General features: G+C 41.9%; 1 protein-coding gene across 1 annotated transcript; it reads right to left on the bottom strand.

Moving 5' to 3' along the window:
- Positions 1-2,216: 2,216 nt before the first annotated feature.
- LOC129864080 (general transcription factor 3C polypeptide 5-like) lies at positions 2,217-16,930 on the bottom strand. The gene is made up of 11 exons (XM_055936666.1): positions 15,837-16,930; positions 15,230-15,428; positions 14,400-14,598; positions 13,917-14,112; positions 12,241-12,345; positions 11,637-11,751; positions 11,429-11,509; positions 11,225-11,310; positions 11,019-11,101; positions 8,193-8,335; positions 2,217-2,486 (listed from the first exon to the last, which is right to left on the bottom strand). The coding sequence occupies exons 1-11, from the start codon at positions 16,071-16,073 to the stop codon at positions 2,344-2,346; spliced, it is 1,587 nt and encodes a 528-aa protein (XP_055792641.1). The 5' UTR covers positions 16,074-16,930; the 3' UTR covers positions 2,217-2,343.
- Positions 16,931-19,643: the final 2,713 nt, after the last annotated feature.

Below are 19,643 nucleotides of genomic sequence, written 5' to 3'. Positions count from 1 at the left end.
TATAGACGTCAGCTACTACAGCAACTGAAATGATTGCAACATTAAACAAAGAGCTGCAGTTATTTTTTATTTTTTTATTTTTTTATTTCACCTTTATTTAACCAGGTAGGCTAGTTGAGAACAAGTTCTCATTTGCAACTGCGACCTGGCCAAGATAAAGCATAGCAGTGTGAACAGACAACAACACAGAGTTACACATGGAGTAAACAATAGACAAGTCAATAACATGGTAGAAAAAAGAGAATCTATATACAATGTGTGCAAAAGGCATGAGGTAGGCAATAAATCGAATAATTACAATTTAGCAGATTAACACTGGAGTGATAAATCATCAGATGATCATGTGCAAGAAGAGATACTGGTGTGCAAAAGTGCAGAAAAGTAAAATAAATAAAAGCAGTATGGGGGTGAGGTAGGTAAATTGGGTGGGTAGTTTACAGATGGACTATGTACAGCTGCAGCGATCGGTTAGCTGCTCGGATAGCAGATTTTTAAAGTTGTTGAGGGAGATAAAAGTCTCCAACTTCAGAGATTTTTGCAATTCGTTCCAGTCGCAGGCAGCAGAGAACTGGAAGGAAAGGCGTCCAAATGAGGTTTTGGCTTTAGGGATGATCAGTGAGATACACCTGCTGGAGCGCGTGCTACGGGTGGGTGTAGCCATCGTGACCAGTGAACTGAGATAATGCGGCACTTTGCCTAGCATGGCCTTGTAGATGACCTGGAGCCAGTGGGTCTGACGACGAACATGTAGCGAGGGCCAGCCGACTAGGGCATACAGGTCGCAGTGGTGGGTCGTATAAGGTGCTTTAGTAACAAAACGGATGGCACTGTGATAAACTGCATCCAGTTTGCTGAGTAGAGTATTGGAGGCTATTTTGTAGATGACATCGCCGAAGTCGAGGATCGGTAGGATAGTCAGTTTTACTAGGGTAAGTTTGGCGGCGTGAGTGAAGGAGGCTTTGTTTCAGAATGGGTGGCAAGGAATACGTTAGTCCTAAATATTTCAAAAAACTAAAAGCATTGTATTTGGGACAAATTATTCACTAAACCCTAAATCTCAACTAAATCTTGTAATGAAATAATGTGGAAATTGAGCAAGTTGAGGTGACTAAACTGCTTGGAGTAACCCTGGATTGTAAACTGTTATTATCGAAACATATTGATACAATAGTAGCTAAGATGTGGAGAAGCCTGTCCATAATATAGCACTTGTCTGTTTTTTTAACAACACTATCAACAAGGCACTAGAGGCCCTAGTTTTGTTGCACCTGGACTACTGTTCAGTCATGTGGTCATGGTGCCACAAAGAGGGACTTAGGGAAATTGCAATTGACTCAGAACAAGGTAGCATGGCTGGTCCTTGGATGTACAGAGAGCTAACAATAATAATATGCATGTCAATCTCTCCTGGCGAGGAGGAGATTGACTTCATCACTACTTCTATTTGTGAGAGGTATTGACATGTTGAATGCACCGAGATGTCTGTTTGAACTACAGTCACACCGCTCAGACACCCATGCATACACCACAAGAAATGCCTCCATAGGTCTTTTCAGTCCCCAAGGCCAGAACAGACTATGGGAGGCGCACAGTGCTACATAGAGCCATGACTACATGGAACTCTACCACATAAAGTAACTCATGCAAGCAGTAAAATTATTTTAAAAAACAGATAAAAATACACATTATGGAACAGCGGGGACTGTGAAGAGACACAAACACAGGCACTTGCACACACGTAGATTTTGTGTCGTAGATCTGTGGTAGTAGTGGCCTGAGGGCACACAATGTGTTGTGAATGTATTGTAATGTTTTAAAAATTGTATTACTGACAATTGTGCTGGACCCCAGGAATCCATAATAAATACAAAATCAGAGCTTATCGCGTTACTAAATATTTTGCAGCTCATGTAACTCAATCTATACAATTTAGAGATTAGTTAGGTGTCAGAGAATATGCAGACAGCAAAACAAATGGCATCCTGGTGGATGGTGTACAGGTATATGACCTTGGGTGTAGGCAGCAGTATACAAGGTGACAGAGTTAGATAGCAGACACATGCTATTTTTGGAGGTGTGTTGAAAGTGTTTCCTGTCACTTTTTCCATTGGTTATGTGTACAGCAAGAAACTAACCAACTGATAGCATATTGATAACTGATACACTTCTCCTGAATACATTTTTCCATTGTGGACAATAAAAGGGGGAAAGATCACTCAACTTAAAAACACATTTATTCACACTAATTTGCAAATACACAAAAATGTACGTTTGTATAGTGAACAAAGCAAGTTTGTACAATTCCAGTCCATTTCTCAGGGCAGGGATAGACCGTGTCCATCCTCACATATAATCCAGCATCTCTGTCTGCATCTCATTGTCACTCCCCTCTGAGGGATGAAACTCATCTTCCTCTTCATCATCCTCTCCACTTTCTGGGGTCTTTCGCCTGGTAATAGAACTCTCAGGTCCAGAAGAGTGTGGAGCTGCAGAAAGCACAGATATACTGTATGATGGACTAAAACATTCATGATCCCCATAATTGATTAAAATCTTACAGCAACAAGTCAAAAGATACACAAACTCACTTATTTAATGGACAATTAATTTATGCACACGTTATCTGACATACTATACTGAACAAAAATATAAAACACAACATGTAAAGTGTTGGTCCCATGTTTCATGAGCTGAAATAAAAGATCCCAGAAATGTTCCATAAACACAAAAACATTACTCTCAAATGCTTTGCACAAATTTGTTTAAATCCCTGTTAGTTAACATTTCTCCATTGCCAAGTTAATCCATCTACCTGACAGGGGTGGCATGTCAAGAAGCTGATTAAACAGCACGATCATTACACAGGCGCACCTTGTGCTGGGGACAAAAGGCCACTCGGAAATGTGCAGTTTGTCACACAACGCCACAGATGTCTCAAGTTGAGGGAGTGTGCAATTGGCATGCTGACTGCAGGAATGTCCAACCAGCTGTTGCCAGAATTTGTAATATTCATTTCTCTACAGTAACTTGCCTCCAATGTCATTTTAGAGAATTTGCAGTACGTCCAACTGGCCTCACAACAGCAGACCACGTGTATGGCGTCAAGTGGGCGAGATTTTTGCAGATGTCAACATTGTGAACAGAGTGCCCCATGGTGGCGGTGAAGTAATGGTATGGGCGCGGCCTAAGCTACAGACAACGAACACAACTGCATTCTAGCAATGGCAATTTGAATACACAGAGACCATGACGAGATCCTGAGGCCCTTGTCGTGCATGGGTCTGTGCATGATAATGCACAGACCCATGTCGCAATTAACTGTACACAATTCCTGGAAGCTGAAAATGTCCCAGTTCTTCCATGGCCTGCATACTCAGACATGTTACCCATTTAGCATGTTTTCGAAGTGTACGACAGCGTGTTCCAGTTCCCGTCAATATTCAGCAACTTCGTACAGCCATTGAAGAGGAGTGGGACAACATAGTACAGGCCACAATCAACAGCCTGATCAACTCTATGCAAAGGAGATGTGTCGTGCTGCATGAGGCAAATGGTGGTCACATCAGATACAGACTGGTTTTCTGATCCATGCCCCTAAGGTATCTATGACCAACAGATGCATACAAACTCAGCAAAAATAGAAACGTCCTCTCACTGTCAACTGTGTTTATTTTCAGCAAACTTAACATGTGTAAATATTTGTATGAACAAAAGATTCAACATCTTTCTTATTTCACCTTTATTTAACCAGGTAGGCAAGTTGAGAACAAGTTCTCATTTACAAATGTGACCTGGTCAAGATAAAGCAAAGCAACACAAACAACAGAGTTACACAGGGAATAAACAAACATACAGTCAATAATACAGTAAAAAAAAGTCTATATACAGTGTGTGCAAATGAGGTAGGATAACGGAGGTAAGGCAATAAATAGGCCATAGTGGCGAAATAATTATAATATAGCAATTAAACACTGGCGTGATAGATGTGCAGAAGATGAGTGTACAAGTAGAGATACTGGGGTGCAAAGGAGCAAAAATAAATAAAATAGATAACAGTATGGGGATGAGGTAGTTGGATGGGCTATTTACAGATAGGCTATGTACAGGTGCAGTGATCTGTGAGCTGCTCTGACAGCTGGTGCTTAAAGCTAGTGAGGGAGATATGAGTCTCCAGCTTCAGATATTTTTGCAGTTCTTTCCAGTCATTGGCAGCAGAGAACTGGAAGGCGGCCGAAGGAGGAATTGGCTTTAGGGGTGAACAGTGAAATATACCTGCTGGAGCGGGTGCTGCTATGGTGACCAGTGATCAAAGACTTATAGATGATGACCTGGAGCCAGTGGGTTTGGCGACGAATATGAAGCGAGGGCTAGCCAACGAGAGCATACAGGTCGCAGTGGTGAATGGTATATGGGGCTTTGGTGACAAAACGGATGGCACTGTGATAAACTGCATCCAATTTGCTGAGTAGAGTGTTGGAGGCTATTTTGTAAATGACGTCGCCGAAGTCAAGGATCGGTAGGATAGTCAGTTTTACGAGGGTGTTTGGCAGCATGATTGAAGGATGCTTTGTTGCGAAATAGGAAGCTGATTCTAGATGTAATTTTGGATTGGAGATGCTTAATGTGAGTCTGGAAGGAGAGTTTACAGTCTAACCAGTCACCTAGGTATTTGTAGTTGTCCACATATTCTAAGTCAGAACCGTCCAGAGTAGTGATGCTGGGCAGGCGGGCAGAGATCGGTTGAAGAGCATGCATTTAGTTTTACTTGCATTTAAGAGCAGTTGGAGGCCACGAAGGAGAGTTGTATGGCATTGAACCTCGTCTGAAGGTTAGTTAAAACAGTGTCCAAAGAAGGGCCAAAAGCATACAGAATGGTGTCGTCTGAGTAGAGGTGGATCAGAGAATCACCAGCAGCAAGAGCGACATCATTGATGTATTCAGAGAAGAGAGTCTGCCCGAGGATTGTACCCTGTGGCAACCCCATAGACTGTCAGAGGTCCGGAAAACAGGCCCTGCAATTTGACACACTGAGCTCTATCTGAGAAGTAGTTGGTGAACCAGGCGAGGCAGTCATTTGAGAAAACAAGGCTGTTTAGTCTGCCGATAAGAATGTGGTGATTGACAGAGTCGAAAGCCTTGTCCAGGTCGATGAATACGGCTGCACAGTGTTGTCTCTTATCGATGACGGTTATGATATTGTTTAGTACCTTGAGCGTGGCTAAAGCCGGAAACCAGATTGCATAGCGGAGAAGGTACGGTGGGATTCGAAATGGTCGGTGATCTGTTTGTTAACTTGGCTTTCAAAGACTTTAGAAAGGCAGGGTAGGATAGATATAGGTCTGTAGCAGTTTGGGTCTAGAGTGTCTCCCCCTTTGAAGTGGGGGATGACCGCGGCAGCTTTCCAATCTTTGGGGATCTCAGACGATACGAAAGAGGTTGAACAGGCTAGTAATAGGGGTTGCAACAATTTCGGTGAATAGTTTTAGAAAGAGAGAGTCTAGATTATCTAGCCCGGCTGATTTGTAGGGGTCCAGATTTTGCAGCTCTTTCAGAACATCAGCTATCTGGAACTGAGACAAACTGAACAAGTTCCAAAGACATGTGACTAATAGAAATGGAATAATGTGTCCCTGAACAAAGGGGGGGGGTGGGTCAAAATCAAAAGTAACAGTCAGTATCTAGTGTGGCCACCAGCTGCATTAAGTACTGCAGTGCATCTCCTCCTCATGGACTGCACCAGATTTGCCAGTTCTTGCTGTAAGATGTTACCCCACTCTTCCACCAAGGCACCTGCAAGTTCCGGGACATTTCTGGGGGGGAATGGCACTAGCCCTCACCCTCCAAAACAACAGGTCCCAGCCGTGTTCAATGGGATTGAGATCCAGGCTCTTCGCTGGCCATGGCAGAACACTGACATTCATGTCTTGCAGGAAATTATGCACAGAACGATCAGTATGGCTGGTGGCATTGTCATGCTGGAGGGTCATGTCAGGGTGAGCCTGCAGGAAGGGTACCACATGAGGGAGGAGGATTGTCTTCCCTGTAACGTACAGCGTTGAGATTGCCTGCAATGACAACAAACTCAGTCCGATGATGCTGTGACACCGCCCCAGACCATGATGAACCCTCCACCTCTAAATTGATCCCTTTCCAGAGTACAGGCCTCGGTGTAACATTCATTCTTTCGACAATAAACGCGAATTTGATCATCACCCCTGGTGAAACAAAACCGTGGCTCGTCAGTGAAGAGCACTTTTGCCAGTCCTGTCTGGTCCAGCGACGGTGGGGTTGTGCCCATAGGCGACGTTTTTGCCGGTGATGTCTGGTGAGGAACTGCCTTACAACTGGCCTACAAGCCCTCAGTCCAGCCTCTCTCAGCCTATTGCGGACAGTCTGAGCACTGATGGAGGGATTGTGCGTTCCTGGTGTAACTCGGGCAGTTGTTGTTGCCATCCTGTAACTGTCTCGCAGGTGTGATGTTCAGATGTACCAATCCTGTGCAGATGTTGTTACACGTAGTCTGCCACTGCGAGGACGATCAGCTGTCCATTATGTAGCGCTGTCTTAGGCGTCTCACAGTACGCACATTGCAATTTATTGCTCTGGCCGCATCTGCAGTCCTCATGTCTCCTTGCAGCATGCCTAAGGCACGTTCACGCAGATGAGACGGGACCCTGGGCATCTTTCTTTTGGTGTTTTTCCAGAGTCAGTAGAAAGGCCTCTTTAGTGTCCTAAGTTTTCATAACTGTGACCTTAATTGCCTACCGTCTGTAAACTGTTACTATCTTAACGTCCGTTCCACAGATGCATGTTCATTAATTGTTTCATCGAACAAGCATGGGAAACAGTGTTTAAACCCTTTACAATGAAGATCTGTGAAGTTATTTGGATTTTTACGAAATATCATTGAAAGACAGGGTCCTGAAAAAGGGATGTTTCTTTTTTTGATGAGTTTATGTATTCCCAGTTATGTGAAATCCATAGATTAGGGCTTAATGAATGTATTTCAATTGACTGATTTGAAAATGTTTGAAGTTGCCCGTTGCATTTATATTTTTCTTCAGGATAGATGCACTCATTGTGCCCACACTTGCACACCAGCAGTGGGGAAGTAACCAAAACCTCAGACAGACAGACTGTTGTGACCAGAGCTAGAGGAAAGTATTCTCATGGTGACTGGGCCTACAGTATGGTTAATCTTGGACCACACTAGTTCACTTCACATCAGCAATAGCGGAAGTAGGGTCGCTGAAGGTGCGGCCGAACCCCCTGGTCAGCGAACCGTTGAAGTTCAGATGGGTGAAATGGACATCGACTGTAGGCCTATAACCTCTCACATGAAGCATAACATAATATTAACTCCTGCTGAATTATGCATTTCTTGCAGTAAATTCATAAACCAAATGTTAATTTTGTCTCGGGAACAGGAGTGTAGAAATGCCATCTTTTTCAGCAATATAAAAGCTGACAGTATTCCAACCAACCACATAAAATATGCATCCAAGTAGAACTTAATATTATCAGAAACAAGTTGGATCGTTTTCCCAGCCTTTCATTTCCTTAAAACCAGTCAAACTGAGGTTATTTGGAAATTTTGAACAGAAAATCTTTCCACTGTTTTAGAGTTATTGCATTTTCTCCCCAATCACTTAATGCCCTCGCTCCGTGAGAGAAGCAGGAATGAAAGAGAATTCGATCGATTTTACATTACTCGGGTGAGCAAGCCTTTATTTAGTCGTCTAGGGCAGGGTTTCCCAAACTCGGTCCTGGGTTGTTGTTGTTGGGGTTTTTTTGGGGGGGGGGGCTGAGTTTTGGAAACTCTGGTCCAGGACAGGGAGAAATGGTAGAAGAGAAGCTGCATCTATTTAAATATAGGCAAGTTGAGTAAAATAATTGCCTACCAAATGTCGGAAATGATATGCAAAAAAATATCTAAATTAGGCATAACAACTATTTTTCCTGCACTACATCTGAACATTAATAAAAAGCAGCTTGACCTATGAGAAAGACTGTAGTCATCACTTGTTGTGTATTGTAACAGTTTTATCCCTCCCCAGGGGGTTCTCCTTCAACTCTTATGAAAAAACTGCAATTCAACACAACACTCAAAACCACCTAAACACCATGAAGTCAAACTCTGCCAGGTCGATCATAGGTGAATGCTGCACAAGTGTTAGAGAGAGAGGACTCACCTGGCCTCTTGGCACGGATAACCTGCTTGATCATAGAGGACATGATATCTCGGAGGTCATCAGAGGTGTGGGACAGACACCAGCCATCCCTCTCGTCACACTCCTCCTCCTGGCCATCGTTCCGACTGATCACGTTCCTTATGCTGAGCCAGGAGCAGGGTCATAACATTAGACACAAATGGACAACATGCAGACCTTTGCCACTGCAATTCCAAAGGAGATTGGTCCAAAATATACAGTGCCTTCAGAAAGTATTCTCTCCCCTTGACTTTTTCCACATTGTTGTTACTGCTGGAATTTGAAATTGATTAACTTAAGATTATTTTTGTCACTGGCCTACACACCAAAACCCATAATGTCAAAGTGGAATTATGTTTTTCAAAATGTTTACAAACGAAAAGTTGAAATGTCTTGAGTCAATAAGTATTCAACCCCTTTGTTATGGCAAGCCTAAATATGTTCAGGAGTAAACATTTGTTTAACAAGTCACATAAATAGCATGGACTCACTGTGTGCAATAATAGTGTTCAACATGATTTTTTAATGACTACCTCATCTCTGTACCCCACACACTCCAGAGTGGCGCAGCAGTCTAAGGCACTGCATCTTAGTGGTAGAGGTGTCACTAGACCCTGGTTCGATTCCAGGCTGTATCACAACCGGCCGTGATTGGGAGTCCCATAGGGAAGCACACAATTGGCCCAACGTCATCCGGGTTAGGGTTTGGCCAGGGTAGGCCGTCATTGTAAATAAGAATTTGTTCTTAACTGACTTGCCTAGTTAAATAAAGGTTAAATACGAAAAAAAAACATACAGATAATTGTTAGGTCCCTCAGTCGAGCAGTGAATTTCAAAACAGATTCAACCACAAAGATCAGGGAGGTTTTCCAAAGCCTCTCAAGGAAGGTCACCTATTGGTAGATGAAAAAAAAAAGAAAAGAAGCAGACAATGAATATCCTTTTGAGCATGGTGAAGTTATGAATTACACTTTTGATGGTGTATCAAAACAACCAGTCACTACAAGGATACAGGCATTGTTCCTAACTCAGTTGCCAGAGGGGAAGGAAACCGCTTAGGGATTTCACCATGTGGCCAATGGTGACTTTAAAACAGTTACAGGGTTTAATGGCTGTGTTCGGGGAAAACTGAAGATGGATCAACATTGTTGTTACTCTACAATTCTAACCTAATTGACAGAGTGAAAAGGAGGAAGCATGTACAGAACAAAATCAAATAAAAATCAAAACCTTGCATCTCGTTTGCAACATGGCACTAAAATAATACTGCAAAATAATTAACTTTTTGTCCTGAATACAAAGTTTGGGACAAATCCAATACATTACAGAGTACCACTCTCCATATTTTCAAGCAGTGGCTGTTGCATCATGTTATGGGTATGCTTGTAATTGTTAAGGACTGGGGAGTTATTCCAGGAAAAAGAAAGAATGGAGCTAAGCACAGGCAAATTCCTAGAGGAAATCCTGCTTCAGTTTGCTTAACCAACAGACACTGGGAGATGAAATCACCTTTCAACAGGACAATAACCTAAAACACAACGTCAAACCTACACTGGAGTTGCTTCCCAAGAAGAATGTGCATAGTGTGGCCGAGTTACAGTTTTTACTTAAATCTACTTGAAAATCTATGACAAGACCTGAAAATGTTTATCTAGCAATGATCAACAACGAATTTGACAGAGCTTGAAGAATTTTGAAAATAATAATAAAAAAAATAAAAAAAAAAAAAAAAAAGGGGAAATGTTGCACAATCCAGGTGTGGAAAGCACTTAGAGACTTACCCAGAAAGACTCACAGCTGTAATCAATGCCAAAGATGCGTCTACAAAGTACGGACCCAGGATTGTGAATACTTATGTAAATTAGATATTTCTGTATTTTTCCACAACAAAAAAATGTATGACTGTCATTATGGGGTATTGTGTGTAGTTTAAATAATACATTTAATTCCTTTTGAATTCAGGCTGTAAAACAACAAAATGTGGAATAATTCAAGGGGTACGATTACTTGCTGAAGGCACTGTAGTTATGTTTAGAATCTATTAAATAAATCCATAGAAAGGTCCCTTGGGGGAAGGATGTTTGGCATACCTTAGAATAATTGATTAAGTTAGGCAATTTTTCACATTTTGGCCTTACACACACCTTATTTTAGACACTACAACAATGACTCTGTAGATGCTACAAACACATTCTTGGTGTCATTTAAAACCTTACCGTGTGATCAAACCCATTTTATTTATTGAATTTATAGGCCAATCACAGCTCTACTTTAGGATTGCATATTTAGTTAGTCACCAGCAGAGGGAGTTCCTTTGAATCCATTTTCCCATTCAATGTGTTGGTGTTGCTCATAAAATGTACCATAACTTCAAAAGTAGCAGAGAACCAACTCTGGAAATGTTATGCACTTGTAGAGTATATTGTATAAAACAATATGCCAAAAAATGAAAATCAAAAAGGGTACCTAAGAAATGTAGGTTTATATTTTTAATGAACCATAAATTAATGTACAGAAATGGTATTCTTAATCTCAACACTACTCATATTTCAGAGCACACAGTACTGTTTCAAATGACACTAAGTCTGGCTTTGTAGCATCTATAGACTCATTGTTGTAGTGTCTTAAAGAAGACTTGGTAAGGCTAAAATGTTAAACATAATTATTTTGGATATAGATTTAAAAAAGGTATGCCAAACATCCTTTTCCCAAAGGACCTTTCTATGGATTTCATTTCAGGAAGATCAAAAACAAATATATTTGGGACAATCTCTAATGGAATCGCCCGTATACCATGTTGGATTTTACCTCTCCACATCCAGATCACAGAGCTGGTAGAACATTTGCCTGTGGGGGGGCAGGGTCCCATCTCGGAATATGTATGAGGAATCCTGGACAAACAGGAGACAGGGTAAAAGGAGGTTGGTATCTGAGGTCTTATTACTGTGACATTCTTGTTAGTACAGTATAATATGTATAGTGAGTAAGGTGTGGGGAAGTTTTCAGTTCCTTACCTTGAGCTGGTATCTGGTTATATTAGCACTACGTCCACCAGCAGGGCCCTCAGGGGGTAAATCGGTCACATTAGCAGCCTGGGGCACTGAACAACAAAGAGGGACATTAGTGAGACAATCATCCCTAATACACACGGACACACACACGTACGCATGCAAGCACAGACCCAGTCACACACCCCAGACATATGCCCAGTTACCCACCTGCTTTGTTAAGTGTGATTGGCAGGGTATAGTTGAAAGTGCTCCTCTTGGCCTTCACTGGCATGTCATTTATAGTATATCCTAAAGACATTCACAGAGGGGGAAAACACGGTCTCATAAAACAACGCATGATTAACAAAGGCTGTGGAATTAAATTGTCCCTCCAGATTAGATTGAACCAAACCTCCACCCTAACCCCACTCCTCACCGTGCTTGGTACTGCAGCGGATCCTGAAGTCCAGCACCTGGTATTTCTTGGCCTCTGGTGTCTTGCAAGGGTCGTAGCCAAATCTCACCCAGAGGCTCCTCCAGGGGCCTGTCACCTAGAGGATACACATATCAGATTTCAATGGAATTTGTATGGCAAATAAGAACAATGGGCTGTTCTGTTGACTCACTCAATGATTATATTGCGAGGACTCGTTCTGTTTTTCGTACTACACTTTTATTTAATATTCTATTGATCAAATAGATTTTTATGTTTGCGTCTTCTTTCTCTTGCCACCATCCACTTCTACTTCTCTCAAGAGGTTAATTTCAAGTCAAGTGAATCGAATAGGACATGGCATGTAAATAGAGATATGCCCTATTTCCCTTTATTGACCCCCTGCTGGTCTGGGTCTGCTCACCATATAGATTAGTTAGGTGTCAGAGAATATGCAGACAGCCAAACAATTGGCATCCTGATGAATGGTATACAGGTATGTGACCTTGGGCTGTAGTATCCATGGTGACAGTTAGATAGCAGACATATGCTATTTTTGGATATGTTTTCTATCGCTTTTTCCATTGGCTGGTCTAGGTCTCCTCACCATATAGTAGGCCATGATAGGGAGCAGCAGCTTCAGTTTATCAGGGTGGAGGTCGAGGTTGGCCTTGACCGCGTACCCGGACCAGATGGGCCGGCTCTCAAACATCTACACACCGTGTGGTTTGGGGAAAGTTAACAGAGGTTATATCAAAGCAATAGACTTAACATTTCCGATGTGTACATTTTCCATAGAAAAATACCATAGGAACAGCCTTTGTACATGGTGATGTAAAAAAAAAAAAATAGGTGGGCAGGTAGTTGAATAGTGATGTAGTTGAATTTTTTAAATAATAAGTGGGTAAACTCTGATCACGGTGAAAGAAGTTACGCTCCCTATACTTTCAATGTACAGTCCCAGTCAAAAGTTGACACACTCAATCAAGGGTTTCTTTATTTTTAGTATTTTCTACATTGTAGAATAGTGAAGCATCAAAACTACACATGCGGAGATCATCCGTTCACCTACTCTGCATCTCACAAAGACACGATGGTTTGAACCAAAAACCAGACCAAAGGACAGATTTCCACTGGTCTAATGTCCATTGCTCGTGTTACCTGGCCCAAGCAAGTCTCCTCTTATTGGTGTCCTTTAGCTGTGGTTTCTTTGCAGCAATTCAACCATAAAGGTCTGATTCAGTCTCCTCTGAACAGTTAATATTGAGATGTGTCTGTTACTTGAACTCTATGAAGTATTTACTTGGGCTGAAATTTCTGAGGCTGGTAACTTTAATGAACTTATCCTCTGCAGCAGAGGTAACTCTGGGTCTTCCTTTCCTGTGGCGGTCCTCATGAGAGCCAGTTTCATCATGGTGCTTGATGGTGTTTGCGACTGCACTTGAAATAACTCAATGTTCTTGATGATGGACTGTTGTTTCTCTTTGCCTATTTGAGCTGTTCTTGCCATAATATGACTAAGGTCTTTTACCAAATAGGGCTATCTTCTGTATAGCAACCCTACCTTGTCACAACACAACTAATTGGCTCAAGCGCATTAAGGAAAGAAATTCCACAAATTAACATAAGGCACACCTGTTAATTGAAATGCATTCCAGGTGAATACCTCATGAAGCTGGTTGAGAGAATGCCAAGCGTGTGCAAAGCTGTCATCAAGGCAACAGGTGGCTACTTTGAAGAATCTCAAATATAAAATACATTTTGATTTGTTTAACACTTTTTTGGTTACTACATGATTACATATGTGTTATTTCATTGTTTGTCTTCACTATTATTCTACAATGTAGAAAACAGTAAAAATAAAGAAAAACCCTTGAATCAGTAGGTGTGTCCAAACTTTTGACTGGTACTGTATTTCTCAACAAAAGGTGGGTAAACTGTTGGGCAACAACAACAAAAAACTGGGTAAACTGTGTTCACCCTCCACTAGCACACTGGGTATCGTCATCAAGATCTGAGTGTCCATTGTAATTCCATCTAAATCAGAGAGACCAAATACAAACTACCCTACAGGCTAACACTTAAGTAAACACTTCTGTCTTGAAATAGCATTAGAATTTAAAAAAATGCTCAAACAGAAATAAATGCTATGTTCCTATGCATATGTGATTAACGTAATAAAAAAGTTTCAAACATGAGAACATCCCCCCTGATTTTGACTTCATGCAGTCTTCACAATGGCTTGTGAATAAACCTCAGTAGCCCAATGCAAAGTATACTAACCTCCTTCAGTTGTTCCTCTGCCTTTATGTCACTGGGGTGAACACACACTCTCTTCCAGTTGACCTTGGCAGCCTCCATGGGCTCCGTGGGGATGTTCTGGTCGTTAAAAGTGAGGAAGATGGCATTATGAGGCCGACGGGCTCGACTCAAACCAATAAGATTATCCCTGGAGACTGTTGGGGGACAATGGCCTTCTCTGCACAGAAGACACAAGACCACAATGGTTTAGCTAATAACCCTTATGGGTTGGCCAATGGCCAAATCTATTAGCACCTGCATCTTTATAACTAAATAAGGGGCTTCCTGTCTTGCTCCTCTTGTTGAACACACCATTTTGTAAAGTTTATGTTGTTGGGAATTCCTACGAATAATTGCTGACACAAATGTTGACTTCCATTTGCATATTTGTTTCTGAGCTGAACACACTACCTCTGATGAGGGTGAAACTGTGCAGTGTAACACTGCTCCAATGCCCCTGCTTACTTGTGTTGGATTTCAGGTCGGTAGTTATAGTCCACAGCACTGTCCAGGCGAGAGAAGATGGGTGGAGGAAGGAAGAGGGGCACAGGCTGCTCAAAGAACTCATTATTCTCTGGTTTACGCAAGATGATCTTATCGTAGAGGGATGTGTGTGAGCCGTCCTTTGCTGAATGCACCGCAAGATACTGGAAGTCTGCCATCCCTGCAACAATTAACAATATACACTGAGTGTACAAACATTAAGAACACCTTCCTAATATTGAGCAGCGCAACCCAACCCGACCTAAACCGGATTTGTCGTAAGCATTCTACAGGGATGCTGGCCCAGGTTTTAGTCCAATGCTTCCCACAGTTGTGTCAAGTTGGCTCGAAATCCTTTGGGTGGTGGACCATTCTTGATACACACAGGAAGCTGTTGAGAGTGAAAAACCCAGCAGTGCTGTAGTTCTTGACACAAACCTACGACCATACCCCCGTTCAAGGGCATTAAAATCTTTTGTCTTGCACCTTCAACCTCAATTGAGACATACAATCCGTCTCAAGGCTAAAAAAATCCTTCTTTAATCTGTCTCCTCCTCTTCATCTACACTCACTGAAGTGGATTTAACAAGTGACATCAATAAGGGATCATAGCTTTAGCCTGGATTCACCTGGTCAGTCTGCCATGGAAAGAGCAGGTGTTGTTAATGTTTTGTACACTCAGTGTACAACTTACATCAACAACAAATACACAATTAAGAGTAATAGCAGCACAGATCAGAGTAGGGAGGCAATGGGAAGGAATCATAAAGGGGTCACAGACACTCAAGTGTCTGAAGTTTAAGAAGTTGAACCTTGGAATTTGTATGTTGTCCCGATGACACCCAGGATGTCCATGTTGATTTGGGCTTCCTTGGGGTTGCCTTTACGCACTCTCCTTTTCATGCGCAGCAGCAGGTTGGTGGAGGGGTAACGGTTTCCACAGACAGGGTGACAGAACGGGTCCTGGGGACGAAAGCGAAGTTCCAACCGTCTGCTGGGGTCAGCATAGGTCTGTGGAGAAGCACTTCCTTTTTAGTTCATCATCATTATTATGAACAACGCAAATAGTGGTGAATTATGGGAACAACAACATGTGAGTAGGTATGTATGTCTGAAGTAGCTAGCACCTGTTACCTACAGTAAACTAATATAATGTGAATGATAAAATGTATCATTAAAACATGTCGCTAGCTAGTTATATATATATATATATGTGAGTTTTTCACTCTCAACAGCTTCCTGTGTGTATCATATATATATATATATATAACTAGCGACATGTTTTAATGAGAAATGTATATATATATATATATATATATATATATGAATAAACATTGCAAGCAGAGTAACGTAGCTAGCGAGTAAGTGACAAGTCGCGCATGCGCTGATCGGCGTGTGTAGCTAGAATTGCTTGCTCACCTTGGACATCCCTTGTATACCCCCAATACTTTCCAGCATCTTGTCCACATTGGAGATAATACCTGGATATTCCACACAGACAAGTTTATTGTCCTCTGATAGGGAAAGAGTCGACGAACTCTCACGCACAACACTGGCAGTGAACGTCTCATCACTTGTGCTGCCCGAGACAGACTGGCGCGTGCCGGTTATCTCTTTCATTGTAAAATTCAAATCGTCTAACCCGGATGCTGCCATCTCACCTTTAGATAAATAACTGTCACGGTTTGAGTTGATTGCGTTATTTGAATGCACTTAAATTGACTAATTAGCGAAACAATTTACAGATTAAAGTGTGGTTTTCTGGTTCGTAAAAAGCTCAAACATTTCGACCAATAAATCCCTACGGGTGGAAACAATTGGACGTGTTTATAGTTCCGGCCGTCCAGAGAGAATGATTAGACTTGACGAATATAGGCTATGGAAGAATCATGTTTGATGTCAGCCACAATATTTAGTTTATCCATATAAACCCCTTAGGCTATATTCAGCCAGGTCTACTAATTCTCACTACGGTCAGTATTATGCGTGATCCTTGGAACAGCCCAGATCTGTTCCAAGGATTTCTTCAGACTAGATCTGAAGTCTAAGCTATTTCAAGCCAGACGGGGGCAGGAGAGACAGACTAGTGTAACGTGTCTGTACTGCAAGAAAAAGGCTATACAATTAAGTTAAGGTCAGGTTTTGGTTTAAGCATCAGGTGTGTGTCCTTGTAGTCTCTCTCGTGTTGCTAACAGCTTAGTTTCCTTCACCTACCCCATACTGGGCTTAAACCAGTGATCCTCTACTTGACATTCCAACAGGTTGAACCACCTGAAAGCTATCAACTGGATGGCTCCATCCAGAACATTTCAAGCTAGCTGTGGAGTGAGTGTATGGCACGTTCTTAATTGCGTTACACTAGCAACAAGTCAAAAGGACAATTCCACCACTTAATAAACAGTTATTATGTTTTTAAATATATGCGCTAAAGACTTCGTACACATTTTGATGTTTTATCGTTTTTGTTAGTCATACTGCACGATTCCTCGGACAGAAAGATGGCGGCGATATCTTACGAGCTCCAACCCAACTTTGCCATTAAGTGACTTTTTTCGTGTTTAGATGGGCCATCTGGTACTCACTTCCGGTGTGCTCCCACGCAAATCAAGTACTGTACTTTGGTAAAAAGACAAATAAGGTTCCGTTTGCAACACTGATGTAAAAATGGTATCTACAAGTTAATTTGACTCTGGGGAAGTAGATAAAGAGCCTAACTGCCAAAATCCTGAAATCTCCCTTTAATGTATACTTCTGTCTTACACATAAAATTGAAATGTTTGGATATTGTCTCAGATTGATAAAGCCACTTGTAATTTGCCTCACCCTATTGATACAACTGCTATATCAGTTGTATCACCATTTTAAAAGTTTACTTTATGCTAAACTCCAATTTGGGATCCTGCCCCCAGGGTTTCCTTGTTATTTGGAAAAGGAGTGATCTGGTCTTGCTGTTAGGAACTTTGAAACAGTGGTTTGTACATTTGTATCATGTCCTCCCCCCTCAAGTGTGGTGTAATCTGTATAATCTCATAACATCCTCCATCAGAAAGAGAGAATCTGATTCTACAGAGGAGAAGTAATATTAGATCAGCAAAGCAAGTTCTGTTAGAATATGTTGGAAAGGCCTACAATTTAGCAATGTTCTATTTAGTGATAGACATTTCTGTTTACTTTTGAAAAATCCGACTTTTGTGCCTTATGGGCAATATAAGATAATATGATGTGACTCAAGATAAACAGTATATGTTTTCCATTGGCTTCTTGTTTTTTTTGTAGGCTTGATGATGGCTGGTGTCCTTCTGATAGTCAAGTCGTGAAACTTTTGTTTTGACATCCTGTTTCAGTTTTACCACTTTAGATCCATTCCAACACAGTCACAGTGTATATTACAAATAACTACATTTCACTCCATCCCCTGAAATGGAGAGGATTTTGGTGTGTAACAGCTGTTTGAATAAGAACCCTAGTGCCATGCTTTTCTAGAGTAGAGCCAGATAAGGCATTTGTGCTTCCTGCGTCGGGACGTATTATGAAGTTCTGTGCTTTGCGGGAGATGATGAGACAGCAGAAGAGGTCATGCTGGGAGAAACAATTTGTCATGTGGTGTGGTGGAGCCGGGGTGTCACACGGAGTGGGATCTAGCACCTCTGTCTATTGGTCCGTGCTCCTGTGTCTCCCAGATTACGGCTGTGTTGGGTGCTATCTCTGTGGAGGGACTGTTCACTCCTCCCTGTCGAGACTCTGGCATGTTTCCGACCGTTACAGTGTGGGGCAGCCATGATAAGACTATCACACACACACCATTGCCCGGCTTGCCCAGCAAGGCCTGCTGCATAGCCCCAGATTTCACCCTCTCTCTTTCCACCTCTTTCTCTATATCTCTTTTTAATTTTCACTCTCTTTCCTTGTTGACCCTGCTCAGTCCTTCTCACTCCTTTTTCAACTTCTCTCCCTTCCCTTCCCTCTCTCCTCTTCTCTCTCTGTGCATCATGTGCAGTCAGAAGCCCATGCTTTGCAGCTGATTGTGTGGCGGTTGGAAAGGCAAAGCCATTTTTGGATGATGAACTGCCTCAGAGCTGCAGCGAAGATGGCTGCTGCCATTATTGTCATTCTGATCCGCTACACTCTTCCCCCTGCTAACTGTCATTCAAATGGTATCACCAGCCCGCCACTCTCATGTGATCAGAGACCTACTTCCTGTGTCTAGGCAAATGGAAGAAAGCTGCCTCAGTTGGCTTCTTCTTTAGTTCACTAGTCCAATAGCGTTGAGAGTCAAGGCTAAACATAAACATGTAAACGTCAAATAAATTTATCAAAAGGATGATATGAATGTTCTATTAGCAAAAGTAGATCAAATCAAGCTTCATCCCTCTTCAATGTTTTACCTCTTCAGCTTTCCCAGCTAGGTTCTGGAGAAGAGCATTACTTTACCTCTAATTTGATGCTTTACACAAACAAATACACCACTCCCTGGATTTAAATAATGATTGCCTTTTATCTTCTCTTCTTTGGTAATCTGCGTGTGTTAGACTTGGCCTGGTCACTCCTCTCCTTCTCTGTCTCTTCTCTATCTCATACCATCCAGTACCTGGCTCTGAGGTCATAAACATGGATGATAGGGTTCATTGTCCTTCAGTTGATTTGGAGCGGGGCAGTTCATGTAGCTAGGGATGTGTAACTTAAAAATATATATATATTGTCAATTAATACTTTCCATGGACTTTCTATGTCAAGCATTGCTAACTGTAAATATAATACTATATGTCTGTACATTGATGTTATAGCTTCCATTGCTTGAAATAGTAAATACTCAGTGTATGCTTATTAAAGTAGTACATAAAATAGTACATATTTCTTAAGATAGAGCAGCCCATGGGAGATATCCGTTCTTCAACATGTCTCCCCTAGCTTTTAGCCTCGGGCTGGCACACCTTTCCACCTTCCAACCCTTTACCAGGGCACAGACCAGGGATATTTTGCATACTCATTTGCAAGACAAATTTAAATTAATCTTCTGGCCTACTCTACCTGTGTGTGTGTGTGTGTGTGTGTGTGTGTGTGTGTGTGTGTGTGTGTGTGTGTGTGTGTGTGTGTGTGTGTGTGTGTGTGTGTGTGTGTGTGTGTGTGTGTGTGTGTGTGTGTGTGTGTGTGTGTGTGTGTGTGTGTGTGTGTGTGTGTGTGTGTGTGTGTGTGTGTGTGTGTGTGCGCGTGTGTGCGCTTGGTATG

This window comes from Salvelinus fontinalis, chromosome 10, assembly GCF_029448725.1.
Source record: "Salvelinus fontinalis isolate EN_2023a chromosome 10, ASM2944872v1, whole genome shotgun sequence".
NCBI lineage: Eukaryota > Metazoa > Chordata > Actinopteri > Salmoniformes > Salmonidae > Salvelinus > Salvelinus fontinalis.
This window is presented reverse-complemented; position numbering and strand designations above follow the sequence as displayed.